This window comes from Geotrypetes seraphini, chromosome 18 (assembly GCF_902459505.1).
Source record: "Geotrypetes seraphini chromosome 18, aGeoSer1.1, whole genome shotgun sequence".
Taxonomy (NCBI): Eukaryota; Metazoa; Chordata; class Amphibia; order Gymnophiona; family Dermophiidae; genus Geotrypetes; species Geotrypetes seraphini.
This window is the reverse complement of record NC_047101.1, coordinates 1265073-1286279: the sequence shown is the minus strand read 5'-3', so window position 1 is coordinate 1286279 and position 21207 is coordinate 1265073. Positions and strand designations below refer to the sequence as shown.

Genomic DNA, 21207 nt, shown 5'->3' with positions numbered 1-21207 from the left:
AATGACTTATGGATTTTTCTTTTAGGAAAGTTTCCAAACCTTTTTTAAAACACTGCTAAGCTAATTGCTTTTACCGCATTCTCTGGCAATGAATTCTAGAGTTTAATTACATGTGTGAAGAAATATTTCCTCTGGTTTATTTTAAATCTACTACTTAGTAGCTTCATCGCATGCCCCCTAGAAAGAGTAAACAATGCACTCAGTGTTTTATACACCTCTATTATATCTCCCCTTAGTCATCTCTTTTTTGCCTTTACTCATAAGGAAGTTATTCCACATAACTGGTTCATACCAATGGTCCATCTAGCCCAGCAGCCCATCTTCACAGTGGCCAATCCAGGTCACTATTACCTGACAAAAGCCCAAAGAGTAGCAACATTCTATGTAACCAATCCAGGGCAAGCAGTAGCTTCCCCCATGCCTTTTTCAGAAACAGACTATGGACTTTTCCTCCAGGAAATTGTGCAAACCTTTCTTAAAAGCAGCTACGCTATCCGCTCTTACCACAACCTCCGACAGCGTGTTCCAGAGCTTAACTATTCTCTGAGTGAAAAAAAAAAATTTCCTCCTATTGGGTTTTAAAAGTATTCACCTGTAACTTCATTGAGTGTCCCCTAGTCTTTGTAATTTTTGATGGAGTGTAAAATCGATCCACTTGTACCCGTTCTACTTCAATCATATCTCCACTCGGCCATCTCTTTTCCAAGCTGAAGAGCCCTAACTTTTTTAGTCTTTCCTTATACGAGAGGAGTTCCATTCCCTTTATCATCTTGGTCGCTCTTCTTTGAACCTTTTCTAGTTCTTGAGATAAAGTGACCCTTGATCATCTTCATCACCCTTCTTGGTACCTTTTTTTAATTCTGCCATCTCTTTTTTGAGATGTGGTGATACACTGTGGAATAATACAAAGGCATTTTAATTAAGGCTGTACTGAATTTTCAAATTTGATTTATTTTGGCCCTGAATAGTGCCTCAAATATATTATTCATATTTAGCCAAAGAGTGATTTAAATTCAAATACAAATAATCCAGCTTAATGCCTGTTATTCGTATTTGGCCAAATACTAAAATGTGCTATTTGGTACAGTTCTAATTAACATTTTCAGCTACCCGTATGTTCCCCATTCCTTCCCTAATAATTGCTAACACTCTACTCTATTTGCTTTCTTAGCTGTCACTGCACTCTGAGCAGAGGGTTTTGACCTACTGTATCATCAACAATGACATTGAAATCCTTTTTCTGTGACTCCTAATGCAGAATCCATCAGGTAGATATAGTTCGGGTTCCTCTTTTCCACATGTATCACTTTGCATTTGCTCACATTAAACGTTATCTGCCATTTTGACACCCAGTCTCACAATCCATAGAAACATGATGGCAGATAAAGATCAAATGGTCCTTCCAGTCTGCCCAACCAGAGTAACCATTATCTCTTCCTCTCTCTAAGAGATCCCAAGTGCCTATCCTAGGCTTTCTTGTATTCAGACAGTCTCTGTCTCCATACGGTTCCTCAAAGGAGGCTGTTGAACAAACTTGAAGGGCTGAAGTTAGGACCCAAAGTGGTGAACAGGGTTAGAAACTGGCTGTCCGACAGATGCCAGAGGGGGGTGGTTAATGGAAGTCGCTCGAAGGAAGGAAAGGTGAGTAGTGGAGTCCCTCAGGGTTCGGTGCTGGGGCCAATCCTGTTCAATATGTTTGTGAGTGACATTGCTGAAGGGTTAGAAGGAAAAGTGTGCCTTTTTGCAGATGATACCAAGATTTGTAACAGAGTAGACACCGAAGAGGGAGTGGAAAATATGAAAAAGGATCTGCAAAAGTTAGAGGAATGGTCTAATGCCTGGCAACTAAAATTCAATGCAAAGAAATGTAGAGTAATGCATTTGGGGATTAATAATAGGAAGGAACCGTATATGCTGGGAGGAGAGAAGCTGATATGCAAGGACAGGGAGAGGGACCTTGGGGTGATAGTGTCCGAAGATCTAAAGGCAAAAACACAGTGTGACAAGGCAGTGGCTGCTGCCAGCTGTATAAAGAGAGGCGTAGTCAGTAGAAGGAAGAAGGTGTTGATGCCCCTGTACAGGTCATTGGTAAGGCCCCATTTGGAGTATTGTGTTCAGTTTTGGAGACCGTATCTGGCGAAAGACGTAGGAAGACTTGAAGCGGTTCAGAGGAGGGCGACGAAAATGATAGGAGGCTTGTGCCAGAAGATGTATGAGGAGAGACTGGAAGCCCTGAATGTTTACCCTAGAGGAAAGGAGGGACAGGGGAGATATGATTCAGACGTTCAAATATTTGAAGGGTATTAACGTAGAACAAAATCTTTTCCAGAGAAAGGAGAATGGTAAAACCAGAGGACATAATTTGAGGTTGAGGGGTGGTAGATTCAGGGGCAATGTTAGGAAATTCTACTTTACGGAGAGGGTGGTGGATGCCTGGAATGCGCTCCCGAGAGAGGTGGTGGAGAGTAAAACTGTGACTGAGTTCAAAGAAGCGTGGGATGAACACAGAAGATTTAGAATCAGAAAATAATAGTAAATATTGAACTAAGGCCAGTACTGGGCAGACTTGTATGGTCTGTGTCTGTGTATGGCCATTTGGGGGAGGATGGGCTTAGATGGGTTTAGATAGGATGGAGTAGGTTTTAATGGAGATTTCGGCAGTTGGAACCCAAGCACAGTACCGGGTAGAGCTTTGGATTCTTGCCCAGAAATAGCTAAGAAGAAAAAATTTAAAAATTTAAATTGAATCAGGTTGGACCATTTGGCTCTTTATCTGCCGTCATCTACTATGTTACTATTTATGTTACTCTTCCGGAAGACTGTTCCATGAATCTACCACCCTTTCTGTAAAAAAGTATTTCCTTACATTACTCCTGAGCCTATCATTTCATAACTTCATCCTATGCCCTCTCAGTCCACAGCTTCCTTTCAAATGAAAGAGACTTGCCTCATGCGTATTTAGGACACAGACGTATTTAAAGTCTCCATCATATCTCCCGCCTTTCCTCCAAAACTATACATATTGAGATCTTTAAGTCTGTCCTCATATGCCTTTTGACAAAGACCATTAACCATTTTAGTAGCTTTCCTCTGGACTAACTTCATCCTGTTTATATCTTTTAAAGGTGGTCTCCAGAATTGTTTTTTTTCAATAAGAATAAGTATATCCTCACTACCATTTAACGTTTAGATTGTCTCTACATTTAATGTGGTAGGATTTTCTCTAAGTTGGGTCTCCAGAATTGTACACAATATTCTAAATGAGGTCTCACCAGAGTCTTATACAGGAGCATCAATACCTCCTTTTTCCTACAGACCATACCTCTCCCTATGCACCCTCGCATCCTTCTAGCTTTCACCATCACTTTTTCAACCTTTTGGCCACCTTAAGATCATCACATACAATCACACACATAAGTTCGTGCACATAAGTTCACATAAGTGCACATAAGTCCTTTACCCCCTAAACTGTACCGTTCCCTTGGGTTTTTGTAGCCCAAATGCATGACCTTGCATTTCTTAGCATTAAATTTTAGCTGCCAAATTTCAGACCATTCTTCATTCGCCAGGTCTTTCTTTATGTTATTCACACCATCCGGGATGTCTACTCTATTGCAGATTTTGGTATCATCCGCAAAGAGGCAAATCTTACCCGACAACCCTTCAGCAATATTGTTTATTAAAATGTTAAAAAGAACAGGCCCAAGAATCCTCTTGTTATTTTACAATGTTGAATAACTTTGTGCCATCAATCATTAATTGAATCACCTCACTCGTTATTCTCATTTCCAAATATGTTATAAAGCAGCTGTTCCAACACAGACCCCCAGGGAACCCTACTAAATCCTCATCTCCATTGAGAAAACTGACTATTTAATTCTGTTTTCTCTTTCTTATCAAGTTCTTAATCCACAATAGGACATTACCTCCTATACCCTGACCTTTTTTTTTTTTTTAAGTATTTAGAGGATTTTATTGAAATCCCAGAATATAACTTATTTCCCGCAAGTCCAAACCAATTTAGAATACATTACTTGTCCACCCTGAATTTCATCTGTCATTTGGATGTCCAGACCTGCAGCCTCCCAAGGTCCTCCTGTGTCTTTTTCACAGTCTTTATGCATTTTAACAGCAAATTCAATCACTCCCCGTACAGATCCTAGTGGCACTCCACTAGTTACCTTCCTCTATTTAACCCTCCTCTCCAATTTTTATCTTTTAAAAAAATATTTAATCATATTTATCTCTTTTTATCTTTTAGCTAGTTTCCAGCTCACAACAGAACATTACCTCCTGTGCCCCGGCTTTTTCATTTCCTCAGGACTCTCATGAGGGATCTGTTAAATACATCATTAATTGTTCTACATTTATCCATGCCCGTTCCACATCCTGATGCTCTCTCAGTACAGGAAACATGATTCTGCTCCTCCTTGACAGCCACTCGATTATCTGTTTGTCTTTGACAGTTTTAGTGGGTAGTCAATCTCTGAAAGTATTTAAAGAATTCCAGATTTGCTTTATTTGATGAAGATTTCCACAGCAAACCAGAGATCCTGGGTTGGGAACTCTTCTATACGAACTTTTTAGATGTTTGGATGCATCTGTGATTAGGGCGTTTCGAGTTTGAGGAATCTGAAAAGGGAGCCAGTGATCTGAGAATATAAGGCCCATTGGATTTGTCTCATACTGAGATATGCCAGGGGAACCACATGGCCCAAGAGCATCGCTATGTTCTGTTTCTTCCGCAATGATTACTGAGCAGAGCTCCTCCAATTCCAATTATAATGAAATAAAATAATGAGGTGCAATTTTAGCTACTTCAAACCCATTAGGGTTGCCAAGTGGCCAGTATTCAGCCAACCTAGTTGGTTTTTGAAAGGCCAGGCTGGCAACCAGCAGACCTTAGAAAGATGGTTTTCTATCTTTCAGCTGCTCTCTGACACAAGTCTGTCTTGCCAACATCCAGTCCAACTCGTCAACTCAGCCAGTAGACACTCCCTCCTCCCCAGCCGTGGTCTGCATCTTACTTTTCTTTTAAATTACTCGAGTCACTGCTTCCAATTTCCTTCCTCTCCGGACTCTGACAATGATTGACGCTAAAGGCTGCCTCTGTAACCTGCCTGTTGATGTAACTTCCTGTTTCCAACTAGGCAGATGAAGCAGCTGAGACCTTTAACATCAATCATTGCCAGAGTCCAGAGCAGCCACACAGCTTGACAGCCACTGGGTACCACAGATGCCAAACCAAAGGCAACTCTCACCAACTGAGGGGGAATAGTGTACACAAATTTTAAGAAATGTTTAATGCTGCAAGTGCCAGCCCTTTGGGGTGTTGTTGAGAAGGTTGGTGGCGAGAGGCAACAGTGCACAGTACAGAAGAAGAACTGAGGGAAGGGCTTGGTAGCCTGACCTGTGTGCTCCCCCTCTCCTATTAGGAGATTTATTTATGCATGAAGATGTGCCCTTTCTTTGGGGAGGGGAGTGGAGACGAGAGAAAGACTGAGGGGAGGGAAAGAACTGATGGACTCAAGGGGAGCATAGAGAGAGAGAGATAACCAGATTTGGGCAGGGATGTCAGGGGAGAGATGGAGAGAATGTTAGCCTGGCTCTGGGGTGGTTTGGGGGAGGAAGAAAAGCAAGAGGAGGAGCCTAAGGACCAGACAATGCTGGAACAGTGTGTGAGAGTGGGGCATAGAAAGGGTAAAACAGTAAATGTAGGAAGGGACGTGGGTAGGGCAAGGGAGATGTTGGTGAAAGATCTGCTAATATGTTGGCAGCCTTAGTGCCCATTGTGTCTGTGTCTTCTTCATGTGCTCCTGACCAGCCAGCAAAGCACAACCAGGTATTTTTTGAATTTGGTGCTGGCGGTGGAGTTTTCTTATTAAAAATCTGAGATACTTCCTGTGGATGTAAACTTCTTATCCAGGGATTATAGCCAGCTTTCTTTTTCCATTAAAAATACTTACTGTACCTAATAGCTTTGATAGCCACTGGGCTTGTGGGCAGTGTATGAAAAATAAAAGAAAGAAAGGGATGATGCTGATCATGTGTAATAGGCAACCAGCTGTCGTTTGCTCTTGCAGCTGAAGTGATGAGGAATTTCTTGACTTAACTTGAAGGTTTCTTCTCATGTCTTGCAAGATGGGGGAAGAGGAGAAGGAAGCCCCCTCTCCAGTGGAAGATTAGCATAAGTTTTATAAAGCAGAAATCTGTAGGATACTCTGTACCAGACAGTTGGAGTTTCAGGATATCTACTAGGAACAGAGTAGATGACGGCAGATAAAGACCCGAATGGTCCATCCAGTCTGCCCAACCTGATTCAATTTTTTTTAAAAAATTTATTCTTCTTAGCTATTTCTGGGCAAGAATCCAAAGCTCTGCCCAGTACTATGTTTAGGCTCCATCCACTGAAGTCAAAGCTCACTCCAGCCCATCCTCAACCAAACAGCCATATACAGACACAGACTGTGCAAGACTGCCAGTACCAGCTTTAGTTCTTCAATATTTACCATTATTTTCTGATTTGAGATCCTCTGTGTTCATCCCACACTTTTTTGAACTCTGCCATCATTTTCGTCTCCATACCTCCCTCGGGAGCGCATTCCAGGCATCCACCATCCTCTCCGTAAAGAAGAATTTCCTTACATTGCTCTTGAGTCTCCCACCCCTCAACCTCAAATTATGTCCTCTGGATTTATCATTTTCCTTTCTATAGTGCTACCAGACACATGCAGCGCTGTACCTTAAACACTCAAGAGACGGTTCCTGCTCAAAAGAGCTTACAATCTCATTAAGACAGATACACAGGACAAGGGTGAATCTATCTCAATGATATGTATGCCCATCATGTCCATTACATGCAAACCTCTCTCATGCATATTCATTAGGGATATCCTGAAACCCTTACTGACTAGTGGTTCTCAAGACAGGTTTGAGGTCTGGTCACAATCACTCCATACACAGTCCTAATTGGGTTCTTGAAAAGGCCAGAGTACACCCAGAACAGGGTCTGAAACAGCTTCTGTATAGGGAGAGGCTTAACAATAAGGACATGTCAGTTTGGAAAACAGGTGGCGGGGCTGGGGGAGGATAGAGGTGTATACAATTAGGAAGGAAAGACTGAACCTCTGCTTCACATGGTACAAAGTTACCCTGAGGATCTTGCTGTTACAGGTAAAGTGGCTCAGAGGAATGAAAAGAGACTGAGGAAAAGTGATATCAGTCTCTGACTGATGTAGTAATTTGGGTTCAAAGTCTCCCTAAACCAGGACGGGAGACAGCTGCTACTTCCTGCTGTCAGAGGGGATGCCAGGATGGCCACTTCTTATCTGAGTGTGGGGAAGGGGGTGCCATTTAAAATAGACTGTTAAGTTGAAGCCAAGAGTGCTGACAAAACCAGCTTCTGTGGCTCTGTGTCCTCTTCCTAAATCCTGTAGGAATGTGGACTTTCAGGTCTGGAGTTTTACTTACGCTGTCAGGGAGGGGCTCTAGTTCCTGGCTCTGGGCTTCATAGGACTGATAAGCGTCGCAGTGAAATAAAATAGATCTTCCTTTTCTCTTGCACAGGAATTTTATCTATTAATAAGTCTTAAGAGCTCCTTGTGTTGGTGGTTGGGGAAGGGATAAAAGGTCTTCACTGTGCCCCATATGGGTCTGATGGCTGCCTGCACTGCCATAAAAGATGGAAGATCTCTACTGTTGCGAGAGCCCAGAGGAAGGACGGGAGCATCTGTTTGTCATGAAGTGAGAGCGGAGGCAGCATTTGTTTTAGGTAAAGGCTCTTTCTCAGTGTGGTTCTTCTTTCACCTATTTGCTGAATCTCATCCAATGAATCGCAGGACATTTTCCTTCCTATATTCCACATAACCTGGATTATGTTTAAGAGATTAGATGTTCCCAGGAAACACATATGGTGGAGATAATAATGATTTCCGATATTAGAAATCACCAATTCGTGAAATTAAAACATTTGTTAAAGATTTCCAAAATATCTTTCCGCACTAAAAACTGCTTCTGCAGTTTTGTAAAAGGAGTGGGGGTGGGGGTAAAGGTCTTTAAGGTACAGAGAAAGACACGTGGGGGCAAATTTCTCCCCATCCCCGCAAGAACTAATTTTTCTGTCCCTGCCCCATTCCTACAAGCTCCGTCCTTAGCTGCACAAGCCTCAAACATTTTAATATTATAAGTGTTCGAGACTTGTGCGGTTAAGGCAGAGCTTACAGGAATGGGACAGGGATAAGGTTAGCAACAAAATCTGCGGGGACGGGACAGGGAAAAATTTGTCCCCGTGTTATTCTCTACGTATATATTTCAATGTCAAAAATTTCAAGGTCATGAACCTTGGCGGCAAAAATCCATGCAGGACTTACACCCTAAATGGTGAGATCCTAGCAAGGACTGTAGCAGAACGTGACTTGGGGGTGATCATTAGCGAAGACATGAAGACTGCCAATCAAGTGGAGAAAGCTTCATCCAGGGCTAGACAAATCATGGGCTGTATCCGTAGAAGTTTCGTCAGCCGTAAGCCCGAGGTCATAATGCCGTTGTACAGATCCATGGTGAGACCCCCATCTGGAATACTGTGTACAATTCTGGAGGCCGCATTATCAAAAAGATGTGCGGAGAGTTGAGTCGGTTCAGCGAATGGCCACCAGGATGGTCTCAGGACTCAAGGATCTCCCGTATGAGGAACGACTGAGAACGCAGAGAGAGGGGAGACATGATCTAGACGTTCAAATATGTCACAGGCTGTATCGAGGTGCAAGAGGATCTCTTTTTCCTTAAAGGACCCACAGCAACAAGAGGGCATCCGTTGAAAATCAGGGGTGGGAAATTTCATGGCGACACCAGAAAATATTTCTTCACGAATACAGGATGTCCGGGACGGTACTTGGAGAGACCTCTCAGGAAAGAGACTTGGGAGTTCTGATCGACAAGTCGATGAAGCTGTCTGCACAATGTGCGGCGGCAGCAAAAAAGGGTAAACAGAATGGTAGGAATGATAAAGAAGGGGATCACGAACAGATCAGAGAAGGTTATCATGCCGCTATACTGTGACATGGTGCGCCCTCACCTGGAGTACCATGTCCAGCACTGGTCGCCGTACATGAAGAAGGACATGGTACTACACGAAAGGGTCCAGAGAAGAGCGACTAAGATGGCTAAGGGGTTGGAGGAGCTGCTGTACAGCGAAAGATTAGAGAAACTGAGCATCTTCTCCCTCAAACAGAGGAGATTGAGAGGGGACATGATCGAAACATTCAAGGTACTGAAGGGGATAGACTTAGTAGATAAAGACAGGTTGTTCACCCTCTCCAAGGTAGGAAGAACGAGAGGGCACTCTCTAAAGTTGAAAGGGGATAGATTCCGTACAAACGTAAGGAAGTTCTTCTTCACCCAGAGAGTGGTAGAAAGCTGGAACGCTCTTCCGGAGGCTGTTATAGAGGAAAACACCCTCCAGGGATTCAAGACAAAGTTAGATAAGTTCCTGCTGAACAAGAACGTGCGCTGTTATGGTGCTGGTCTTTGACCAGAGGGCCACCGCTTGAGCGGACTGCTGGGCATGATGGACCACTGGTCTGACCCAGCAGCGGCAATTCTTATGTTCTTAGTCCTTGGAGAATGGGCTACTGGGCTTGATGGACCTTTGGTCTGACCCAGTAAGGATATTAACATAAGAACATAAGAACATAAGAAGTTGCCTCCGCTGAGGCAGACCATAGGTCCATCCTGCCCAGCGGTCCGCTCCCGCGGCGGCCCATCAGGCCCATTGCCTGAGTAGTGGTCTATACCTATCTATACCCCCCAATCCCTTTTTCTTCCAGGAATCTATCCAAACCTTCTTTGAAACCATTTAATGTTTTCTTGTTTACAACAGCCTCTGGAAGCGCGTTCCATGTATCTACCACCCTCTGAGTGAAAAATAACTTCCTAGCGTTTGTTCTAAACCTGTCCCCTTTCAATTTCCCCCAATTCCCCCTTGTACTTGTGGTGCCCCTTATGTATGCTTGGAAAGAATAAAATGGTAAGATTGGAATTGGAAATTTTTTTTTTTCTCCTTCCTATTTCATTTTTTTCAAATATATACATTTAACACGAGTTTGGAAAATTAGCTTTTGTGTACATTTAAATAGTACAGAATTGAATGATAGACTGTGGATGATCCAGTCCTGAGCTCTTTCATGTACTTGGTGGGATGGGGGAGAGTTTTTGTTTAGATCAGTCTAATGTTGCAGGACTGGCTTGGCAATATGTTTCTACTGAGAAGATACTTTGTAACAGGTGGTGGTGGTTTCTCTTTTTGAAAACCAATAAAAGGATACATTTTAACAGTGGGATCGGGATAGGCCGCTTCTCACCCTTACCACCCCTCCCCCCCCATTCCCCAACCACTTATCACATTAACACACAGACGCTTGTTGGTGGAAACTTAGCCGTAGCCCTGTTTATTGGTATTAACAAGTTTAACAGTTGTCCCGAGCTACAGTAGGATATCAAATTATAGCCCCTGACCCAACCATGTCAGCAAGGATCTGAGGGGTGGCATGTCGCCCGACCCCCGGACACGGCTCTCAGCCAGCCCACGGCTCGGGATATCACCATCCAGCCCCCCCTCCCCGATTAACAGTGCTGCAGCTAGGACACCACTCAACACTCACAACCCATAGCAATGTCATCCAAAAGTAAGTCCAACCCACGTCAGACAGGTTCACCTGATCCCTGGCAAACAACCCGGAGCAGGTCACATTCACCGACTTATACCTGATATGCAACCTTCCCCGAGACTCCACCCACTTGCTGGTTCACCTTGTTTAGCCCCCTGATCCATCTTCGCGACTCTGACCGGCGAGGTTGGGGACTGATGTCCGACCACGCCAACGTCGTCCCAGGGTACCAAGATAAAACAACGCAGAGATCATCTTTGATAGTGTTTACAGACTGCTTTCCAGTCCACGTATCCACGTCATTGCCACTAAGGTGCAATAACAACGTGTCTGGATGCTGCAAGTATGGTCGCAGATCTGCCAAAAGCACCACCAGGAAACCCCATCGACCAGATGCTGACCACCTGGTCGAATCATTGCACGCTCCTCAGCCCAATGGATGAAGGAGTGCCCCACAATCCACACAGAGAAGGCAAAGCTGATGGTTCAAGTGTGGAGGGGGGAGGGTTAGTAAGTGTACTTGGTGAATGCATGCACCACACAACCAAGACCTCCTCCCCTCATCCTCATCCAGGATCTTCCACCCTCAACCCCCTTGCTGCTTCCCAGAGTACTGCTGCCCCTACTCACGAGGCCCCCTGGCGGCACACCCCTCCTGGTGCACCCTGAAGGCTTCAGAAGTCTATCTCCCCAGCCGCTGTATACCCATTCTCGATACTCCTGCCATAAACACGCTAAGGCTGCCCCTATACCAAAGGAGTGAGTTCCAAATTGAGTCGGTTCCTCGCCATACTGGCATAAGGCAATCCTCAGTATTGCCAGAAACTGATATCTTGTCAAGGGAATACAGTCTGCATGAATCAAGGGGGCCGAATCAGTAGGAGGGCAGACCGCCATGAATTTGCTCAGCAGCGCTACCGGACACGAGACACAGCCTTGGATCTGGTGCAGTATCACTGTCTGTCCCCTACCTAGCTAGTCTGGTCTGTCTTCAACCTTGCTATATGCAGCCAAACGCTGTGCTCCCCCAACCGAACATGCTGCTTCAACAAGCCCCTAGTACTCTGTGCATTTGCCGGGTGCACCAAAAGTTCTCCAACCCAAAGAGCCCTGAAGAATGCCAGGGAAAAAGCAGCCTTGAGCAGCCACTCTTTGAACACCAACACAACCGCCCGTGGCAGCACCTGAAGCAGGCGGCCAACAGATCATGGATAATTTGTGGGCGGAAATCCAGCTGACGCAGTGCTATCCAACCCTTGGCTGCCAGCATCCTTCACACTAAAAACCTGGAGGATGGGCAGCTCCACCCCAATGCCTTGCAGAAAGAGGCGAACCCCACCAACTGCCCTGATACCACACCCCGGGATAAACCCACACAGTGGGACTCCAGGGGAAAGTCAGCCAGCAGGGCTCCTGACACTGGCCCAGGGGCCCAGCCTGCCCTATTAAGAAAGGTGAACACACACCGGAAGTCAGCGCTGTAACGATTCCAGGTTGATGGCACCACCAAACGCTTCAACATCTCCCAGAGCTCCTTATGACCAGGTCCCATAAATACTCTGGCATCCATGCACCCTCCGCTCACGCTTGGGGTGCCAATCGATGAAACTGTGGAAATTGAAACTGAGAAAGGGCGTCAGCAGTGCTGTTCTGCACTCCTGTCATGTGCCATGTCCGAATGAAGAGATTAAGTGGCAAACAGCGCAACACTAACTCTCGCATTAATGCATCACCTGCCTATTTACCACCTCCACGACCCCCATGTTGTCGCAGCAGAAAATTATGCTCTTATTACGTAGCTGTTCCGGACACAGTTCGCATGCAACGAGCAATGGGAAGAACTCTAACAAGGTCACATTCTGCGTGACCGCCATCTTCTCTAGGATTCTGGCCAAGAGGCAGCGCACCAATCCCCCTGGCAATAAGGACCAAAATCCACACTTCCCGCCAGGTCAAAATTGGCCACCTCTGGTTGCTGCATCGGACACGTACTGTTGCAATCTCTAAGCAGGAATCATGCCCACATCTGCAAATCCTCCCACACACCCACTCCTATCTCATACCCCCGAAGTGGCTGCCACCAGCTGCCTAGAGAATGGCCGGTCCATGGGAAGCACATGACAGGCAAAGTTTAGTGACCCCAGCAGTGACTGAATGTTTTGGACCCGACTACCTGAGAAATCCGTCCCTGAAGCTGCCAAACTGTGGCCCCAGGGAGCCTAGTCACCATGGCTGCAGGGTCCCGCTCAATCCCCAAGAAGGTGACATCTGTAGTTGAGCCCTCCAATTTTTCCGCCAAAATCCAAAGCTAACTGTTTGAACGCTGTCTTCAGCAACCAACATTTCTTCGATCCTGCCGTTCCTATGAACAGAGTTGTCCAAGAAGTGTACCATGGAATCCAGGCGTGCACTACGGACTGTCGCCCAGTGCAAGAAAGTGCTGAAGAGTTCAAAATAAGTGCATGAAATCGAACAACCCATTGGTAGGCAATGGTCATATTAATACTCCCCCCTTTGAAACAGAATCCCATTTTTGCAGTAAACTTGGCCGCTGAATATCAGCCCTTATGGCCAAGTGCTGACTCCATCCCTGGGCTCCATTAACACACACACAGAGCAAGGTAAGGAGAATGTCACAAAATCCATCCTCTAAGAGACAAGAAACACACATGACAGGATTAGCCCGCTGAGTTGCACGTGTTTCTCCAGAATTTGCATGTGCAATTTAAAGGGGCAATGGCCAATTGACCACTTAATTTGGTGCTTGATTGAAGTTGCATGTGGATCTCCCCTGCGTACTCTTCTAAAACTTGGCACCTATAAATATTCTATAAAAGGTCAGATGCCTTTACAGAACAGGGGCTCAGCACAGAGTTTTCAGTGCCTAACTTTTGAAACCAGGCAGAGATAGAAATGGCAGTGTTTTGTGGGGACAAAGACTGCCATTGCCTGAAGGAGCATCGAGGGATCCCCTGTGCTCACTGTAGACTTTGTTGGCATTCTAGTGTCGCACGCTCTCCCTTGGGAAGCCATCCCATGCACCACCATCTTGTTTGTAATGCAGATAAAGACCTGTCTGGTCACTCCAGTCTGACCAGCAAGCCAGTTAGAGCTCTCTGGGCAGGTTCCACTCTTTCATAACTAAACTCTGGCTTCACAACTAGGACAGCTGACAATTCTGTCAAGAAATATTTCCTCTTGCTGCTTCCAAGTTTAACCTTTGGAGCTTATACTCTGGCTTCCAATTCCAGAGCATTCGTTCATCAGGTAAATATTTATTGTGGGCCTCTAATATGGTTTATTTAAATATTCATGCTGCTGGGAGTGAAGAAATAATTCCCAGGCATTTAAATCCAAGTCTCTGCCATCGGCCAGGAGGAGAGAAAATGTTTTTTAAATGCACAGACTCCTTCACTTTTTGACTGGCACCCAAGTTTGCTGAATATTCTTTTCAGTTTGTACAGTCTACAGTCATTTTTGTCTACTTAGATTTTCCTCTACTTAGCCCCATAGTTTTTTTGAACACTGTGGTGTACATAGATAGTAATGACAGGAAGTGCTTTCCAAGATTATTTCATTGACTAGTTAGCTGCTGGCTGGGCCAGAGAATTACATCAGGATGAGCAAAGCATGGTGCGACACCACCTTCACTTTATGCTTCTGCTGTTTTCAAGAAGACTTCTGCCAAACCCCATTGATTTCTGCAGAATTCATTACTGGCGAGGTCCTGTTGTTAGACATCAAGTATGCTTGTGAAAAATGTTTCCCCCTTCACCAGGACCTCAGCAACACAAGGCTGGTAACATCTTAAAAATGTACCAGAGGTGTTGAGAACAAGAGTCCACTTTCAGTTGCATCTTAATAAATCTGTGAACGATACAGGCAGCAAATATGACTAACAATCAAATACAGATAAACATAACGCAGGCCCTTGACTGGATAAGGGACTGAATGTGGGCAGCAGGCTGCTGGGGCTGAACTGAGCATCACTGGTGCATCATATGCTCTCTCACACTGATCCTGTCCCTTAGTAGCTTGTACTTCCTCATGTCAAGAGCAGGAGAACTCTTTCGTGGCAGTTACCCTCTTCAGATGCTTGTGAACTGTTAACAAGGAGTCCCCTGGCAGTGTTACCCTCAAGATCTGCTCAGTAGACCTGTTTTGGCTGCTCTAGGGATTTAGCTTAAGGCTCCAAGCTGTTTCAGCTCTCCCCCCCCCCCCCCTCCCTGTTGTTGGTGTTGCCAGCAGTGTACTATATAGGTAGAGAGGTAGAAGGTATCTACTAAAAAGAGAGTGAGCTTCAATCCTTGGGTCAGTCTATTGTACTGCAGCTCTTTGCTAAAGGTCTGTCTCATTGGAGAATCTGGGTTCAGTTTCACACTTCTGTTCCTTCATTCGGTTACGAGAAGAGCAGCTTTGGAGGGAATTAATCACTGCGCACTTTCATGTAATCTCCATAGTAAGAGTCATTCTATTAGATCAGAACATGTGCGACAACTTGTAATGCCTTCATTCTTTTATTTTGAAAAACATATTACCTGTAGATCTAGGCGAGGTACAATAAAACATGCATAGAATCACAACGATTACATTACACGGTTACTGCACCTTTGGTGTGGAACAAATTACCACTGAGACGGCATCTGTTAAAAGAGTTGGCTATACTTAAGAACCATCTTAAAGCACGTTGATTTGTCCAAGCTGCTTTCCCCAAACTGCAGAAGAACTTCTTACTGTGGGCTGGTGAGGTAAATGCTTCAACACTCATAGGAATTAAATGAGCGTCAAAGCATTTACCTCGCTGGCCCACAGTAAGAAGATCTTCTGTGGTTTAGTAAAAGGATCCCTTATTTTGGCTTTTGTAAGATTTTAGAATAATACTGTTTTTAGGCACTTTTATTTTAACCCACATAGTTAACAGGCAGACTTTACATGAAAATAAATAAGATTTATTTAATAAGCAAAAAAAATCAGACCTTTCCTGTCCTCTTAAAAGTCTGTGCCCTGCAGAATTTGTGCCAGGCGTTTGGATAGAAAGAGCGCCTAGGGTAGAAATGCTGTTTCCACCTGCTCAGGAGTAGACCTAAATGGTATAAATCATGACTCCGTCCGATGTACATGTATGTGCTGACTTGCAATGTGTGTGCATTTAGGCAGAGACTGATTGGTTAAATTGCTTGGTCGGGTTATCTGCAAATATTCAGAAGCACTTAACTAGCTAATTACTGCTGAATATTATGGTTATCAGTGAATTTAAAGCCAGCTACGGTGGGGGCAGAGTCAGCATTGGGACACTTAAGGGCTGATATTCCAGGGTCGGAGTCAGCACTTGGCTGCTTAAAGGCTGATATTCTGGAGGCGGAGTTAAGAACATAAGAATAGCCTTATTGGGTTAGACCAATGGTCCATCAAGCCAAGTAGGCCATTCTCAAGGTGGCCAATCCAAGGTCCCTAGTACCTAGCCAAAACCCAAGGAGTAGCAACATTCCATGCTACCGATCCAGGGCAAGTAGTGGCTTCCCCCATGTCTTTCTCAATAACAGACTATGGACTTTTCCTCCAGATAATTGTAAAACCTTTCTTTAAACCAGCTACGCTATCCGCTCTTACCACAACCTCTGGCAATGTGTTCCAGAGCTTAACTAATGTCCGAGTAAAAAAAAAATATTTCCTCCTATTGGTTTTAAAAGTATTTCCCTGTAACTTCATCGAGTGTCCCCTAGTCTTTGTAATTTTTGACGGAGTGAAAAATCAATCCACTCAGGATTTTGTAGACTTCAATCCTATCTCCCCTCAGCTGTCTCTTTTCCAAGCTGAAGAGCCCTAACAAGAGGAGTTCCATCCCCTTTATCATCTTCTTTGAACCTTTTCTTGGATAAGACCAGAACTGAACGCAATACTCCAGATGAGGTTGCACCATGGAGTGATAAAGAGGCAGTATAACATTCTTTGGCTTGTTAACCATCCCTTTTTAATGGCTTAAGGACTGATATTCCGGGGGTGGAGTCAGCACTTGACCGCTTAAGGGCTGATATTCAGCCTTAAGCAGCCAGGTGTACTGCATAAATGGGACCACAGAGATACATTTAAAACTAATAGTAGAAAATATTGTTTTCACTGGACAGAGTTAAGCTCTGAAATTTGTTGCTGGCAAAAGCAGTTTCTGTAGCTGAGTTTAAACAGGACATTCCATAAACCTTTATTAAGGTTAAACTAGGGAAATCCACTTCTCGCATTAGATAGATAGTGAGCCCAAAATGTTTGCAGTTCCTGTGTGTAAACCGCTTTGAGTGTTGTTGTAAATCTACCAAAAAAGGTGGTGTGTCCCCATCCCATCCCTGCAAACCATCTGATTCCATCAACACAAGCCTCGAGTAGTTTTATACTGAGCTTATTTTATTAAAGTATAAAAAGAAACAATATTCTGTACAATTGTCATTTTATAAATCAAAGTTCTGGCTGCTGAACTAGAGAAAGAGATATTCAGCTGGCAAGGCTTTGTTTATAAATGTTTATCAACACAACTAATATATTACTTTATCCTAAAACATAAAAAAAAGAAAAGTAGTAGAAAATTTTTTTTCTACCTTTGTTGTCTGGTTTCTGCTCTCCTAATCTTCTTTTCATTCAATTCCTTCCATCCATTGTCTGCCTTCTCTCTGCCTCTTCCATATGCTCTGTTATTGTGCCTCTCCCTCCATTGGTCTGGCACCCATCTTCTTCTCTTCGCTCCCCCATAGTCTGGCATCTCTTTCTTGCCCATTTCCCTTCAGCGTCTTCTCCCCACTCTCCACTTCCCTTCCCCATTTCCCTTCAGCATCTTCTCCCCACTCTCTCTTCCTCATTTCCCTTCAGCGTCTTCTCCCTACTCTCTCTTCTCAATTTCCCTTCAGCGTCTTCTCCCCACTCTCTCTTCCCCATTTCCCTTCAGCGTCTTCTCCCCACTCTCTCTTCCCCATTTCCCTTCAGCGTCTTCTCCCCACTCTCTCTTCCCCATTTCCCTTCAGCGTCTTCTCCCCACTCTCTCTTCCCCATTTCCCTTCAGTGTCTTCTCCCCACTCTCTCTTCCCCATTTCCCTTCAGTGTCTTCTCCCCACTTTCCCTCAGCATCTTCTCTCCACCTCTCCACCTCTCTTCCCTATTTCCCTTCAGCGTCTGTTCCTCTCACTCCCCCTCCTCCACTTCCCTTCAGTGCGCGTGGGGTCCAGCAGCCTCCCTTCCTCCGTCCCTCCCTCACCTTACTGTGGCATTTTTCTGAGGGGTTTTCGTCTCCTAGCTAAGCCGGTTTTGAGCAGGTTGCGTGCTGCTGCCGACACTTCTTTGACGCAACTTCTTGTTTCCGGTTGGGTCAGAGGCGAAGTGTCGGCAGCAGCACGCGACTTGCTCCAACCCGGCTCAGGCAGCTGCGACACGATCCTCCCTCGCCCCGATTCAGCGCCTCGTCACCATCGAGCCCCGACGCCTCCTTCACTCCCTCCCTTGTTCTCTTTTTGCAGCTCAGCCCTGGCGGGAAGGCAAGCCTGGCCGGTGTGGCTGTGGGGGACTGGCTGCTGAGCATCGATGGCGACAACGCTGGAGCGATGACCCACATTGAGGCCCAGAATAAGATCCGCAGCTGCAGTGAGAAACTCGCCCTCCGCCTGAGCAGGTGAAGAAGCACCGGGAGGGGGGAGGGGGGAGATAATGTCAGTAGCAAATCATTGCATCAGACTCCAAAAAGACTTCACCCCCCCCCCCCCCAGCATGAAGTGCCAGTCAAAGTGGGTAGAAAACCGAAACTACAGGGGCAGCAACTGTGCTGCATTTTGCACTTTATTTAGGAGCTCAGAATGGTTGGCATTTTCCCTCTCTGTCCTGGAATGTCCCTGGGGCAATGGGGGGATTAAGTGACTTGCCCAGGGTCACAAGGTGCAGCAGGGGTTTGAACCTTTATAGATCTTCTTGCTACACGTAGATTTGACTTTTTGTCTTCACCAGCACTTTGGTGTCCCCTGAGGAAGATGGCTTTCCACCAAAACACAGTCCATGTCTGGTCTTTTCAGCCGTTGGTGTCTTTATACCCACTTTGACTGGAACTTCATCACTCCACTCCTCCTTTGCTGCCATATTTTCTTGTGGTTATAGTTTGAGGGATTCGGTGATTGATGCTTTCCCCTCTTTTCCCTTCTGTTCTGCAGAGCCTCTCATCCAATGGGGCCTTCACAGAAGGTACGTGGCCTCTTTCTCACTTCTCTGTTATGATTCTCAGGGGGTATCAGGAATTGTTTTCCATTAGTTGTAGCAACTATGTTGAAATCTGTTCACGGCATATTTGGATGTTCAATGCAACTGGAGAAAGGGAAGGTTTTTTGGGAATGTGACCAGAGGTGTAACAAGGGTGAGAGGCACCCAGGGCTTTGGCACCCCCCCCCCCCCCAATGCTCCTTCTCTTCCCCTGTGCCTCTTTAACTTCCCCGACACGAACACATCACTAACTTTCATTGGATCTCCCTTTGACATCACTTCCTAGCACGGGACCCGGAAGTGACATCAGAGGGAGAGCAGATGCTGATTGGAGTTGCTGCTTGTACTGTGAAAATCTAGAGGTACGGGGTGGGGGGGGAGAAGTGGGAAGGAGCGGGTGGCAGAGAGAGTAAAAGGTGCCAGCACCCCCCCCCCCAGGGCAGACTGCCCCCCCCTTACTATGCCACTAAATATAGCCATATGAGAAAGGGTTAAAATGTAAGCAAAGACAGAGATGGGGTTTATTTAGGGAAGTTTGGGTGGATAATTGTATTCCATGTTTTTATTCTTTGTAAGTTGCTTTAGCAGTTATAAATACATATAGTACCTGAATAAATGCATGTAAACCGTTTTGAGCTTCCCTGAGAGAACGGTATAGAAAATTGAATGAATGAATGAATGAATATGGGCCGAATGAGCTTGTTGGTAAGTAGAAACCCCATGAATATACAGGTTTCAAATATGCTTTGTCTTAAATTGAATTTGAATGAAAAGAATGCAACATCTTGAAGGGTCATCATATATGTGGGTAGTTGGTATCACGGGGGGAGGGGGCAAATCTGTTCTGTCTCCTCCTACTCAGAATTTTCTTCTACTTTGGTTTCATTTTTCCCAGGGAGGGAACCTGCACAGTGCGGCCAGGCTCCATGCCCCAGGGAGCCCCAAGCCTCTAAAGTGGAAATAGGCCCAGCCTGCTGGCAGGTTCTTGGCCCTCTACCCACAGGGCTGAGATGAGCGGGAACCAAGGCTCTGGACATGATATTGTTATAGCTGTGTGATGATCCTTCAGTATCTCCTCTCCAAGAAAGAATCATGCCAGGGAGAGTTACTCATGGTACTTTGACATGGTGTAGGTACTCTGGCCTGTGCAAAATACCATTTTTAAACAGGAAAATGTGGCCTAGGTTGCACTAGGGTTACCGGATGTCTGGGAAAATCCTGTCCTCTTTTTAGAAGACTCTCCAGGTGCCCAGATGGACTTCCAAAACCCAGCAGTTTGTCTGGGTTTTGGAAAGCCTGAGCTTGGGGCCACATCTGGGAGGGAGCCTCTAAGCATTTGCAGATGTGACATGATGTGGCATCATCACACATTACATCTGCACGTTGCTTGAGGCCCTCCAGGTGCGGCCCCAAGCTCAGGGAAGACAATGAAGGTTTGTGTAGGGGCATGAGCAGGTTGGAACAGGGCGTGAGGGGACCAGAATAAGACAGGGCCATGGGTAACCCTAGGCTGCACACTATAATTTTTCTGAACTTGGGCAGCCACAGTTCACACTGTCTGACTGGCCTGTCTAGAGCAGGGCTGCCCAAGTCTGGTCCTCGAGATCTACTGGCAGGCCAGGTTTTCAGGATATCCACCATGAACATGCATGAAAAAGATTTGCTTACCAAGAAGGCAGTGCAGGCAAATCTCTCTCATGCATATTCATTGTGGATATCCTGAAAACCTGGCCTGCCAGTAGATCTCGAGGACCGGACTTGGGCAGCCCTGGTCTAGAGGATATGCCAGAACCTCTTGAATCCCCCCATCCAGAGCTGAGACTTGTGGATGGGCACCACATTCATAGTGTTTTTTTCTCCACTCAGGATTTGCTGTCTCCTGACTCTCAAGGCCCAAAGTATAACTTTGACCCCAGCCCAGCTCTGAATAAAACCGCTCAGCCATTTGGTGCCAGTATGGCTCTGGAGAGCTCAGAGTCTGGCTCGGTGACAAGGCCTGTGGCATACATGCCCCCTACCCTGGCCTCTGCTTCACATCAGAACGGGTAAGCCTGCAATGTTGAGGGAGGGGGAGGAGCAATGGGACCAGCTCAGCTGCTCAGATGAAGTTTGGCTTTGTCCTGCTGGTGTAGTTCCAATGATTTTCTCTGCCTTTTTGGCACTGTTAATTAACAGTCATATGACATAGGAAGGGCACTGTGGGAGCAGAGGCTTTCTACACGCGAGTAAATGCAGGATCCTCTTGTGAGAAGGACCTGGTCTCTCTGGCACATGAGATCCATACCTATACATTGTGCCACTCTGCTGGGGAGGGGGGGTT

At 45.6% G+C, this 21207-nt stretch overlaps 1 protein-coding gene across 4 annotated transcripts in view; it reads left to right on the top strand.

Moving 5' to 3' along the window:
* PDLIM7 (PDZ and LIM domain 7) overlaps positions 1 to 21207 on the top strand; it is a 52954-nt gene that overhangs the window by 1251 nt on the left and 30496 nt on the right. For all 4 annotated transcript variants that reach the window (XR_004537477.1, XR_004537476.1, XM_033927020.1 and 1 more), the window contains exons 3-5: positions 18161 to 18312; positions 18842 to 18872; positions 20754 to 20932. Coding sequence is in view for 2 of the 4 variants with exons in the window: in XM_033927020.1 (XP_033782911.1) it covers positions 18161 to 18312; positions 18842 to 18872; positions 20754 to 20932 (362 nt within the window). In the remaining 2 variants the exon portion in view is untranslated. The remainder of the gene's footprint in view (positions 1 to 18160; positions 18313 to 18841; positions 18873 to 20753; positions 20933 to 21207) is intronic.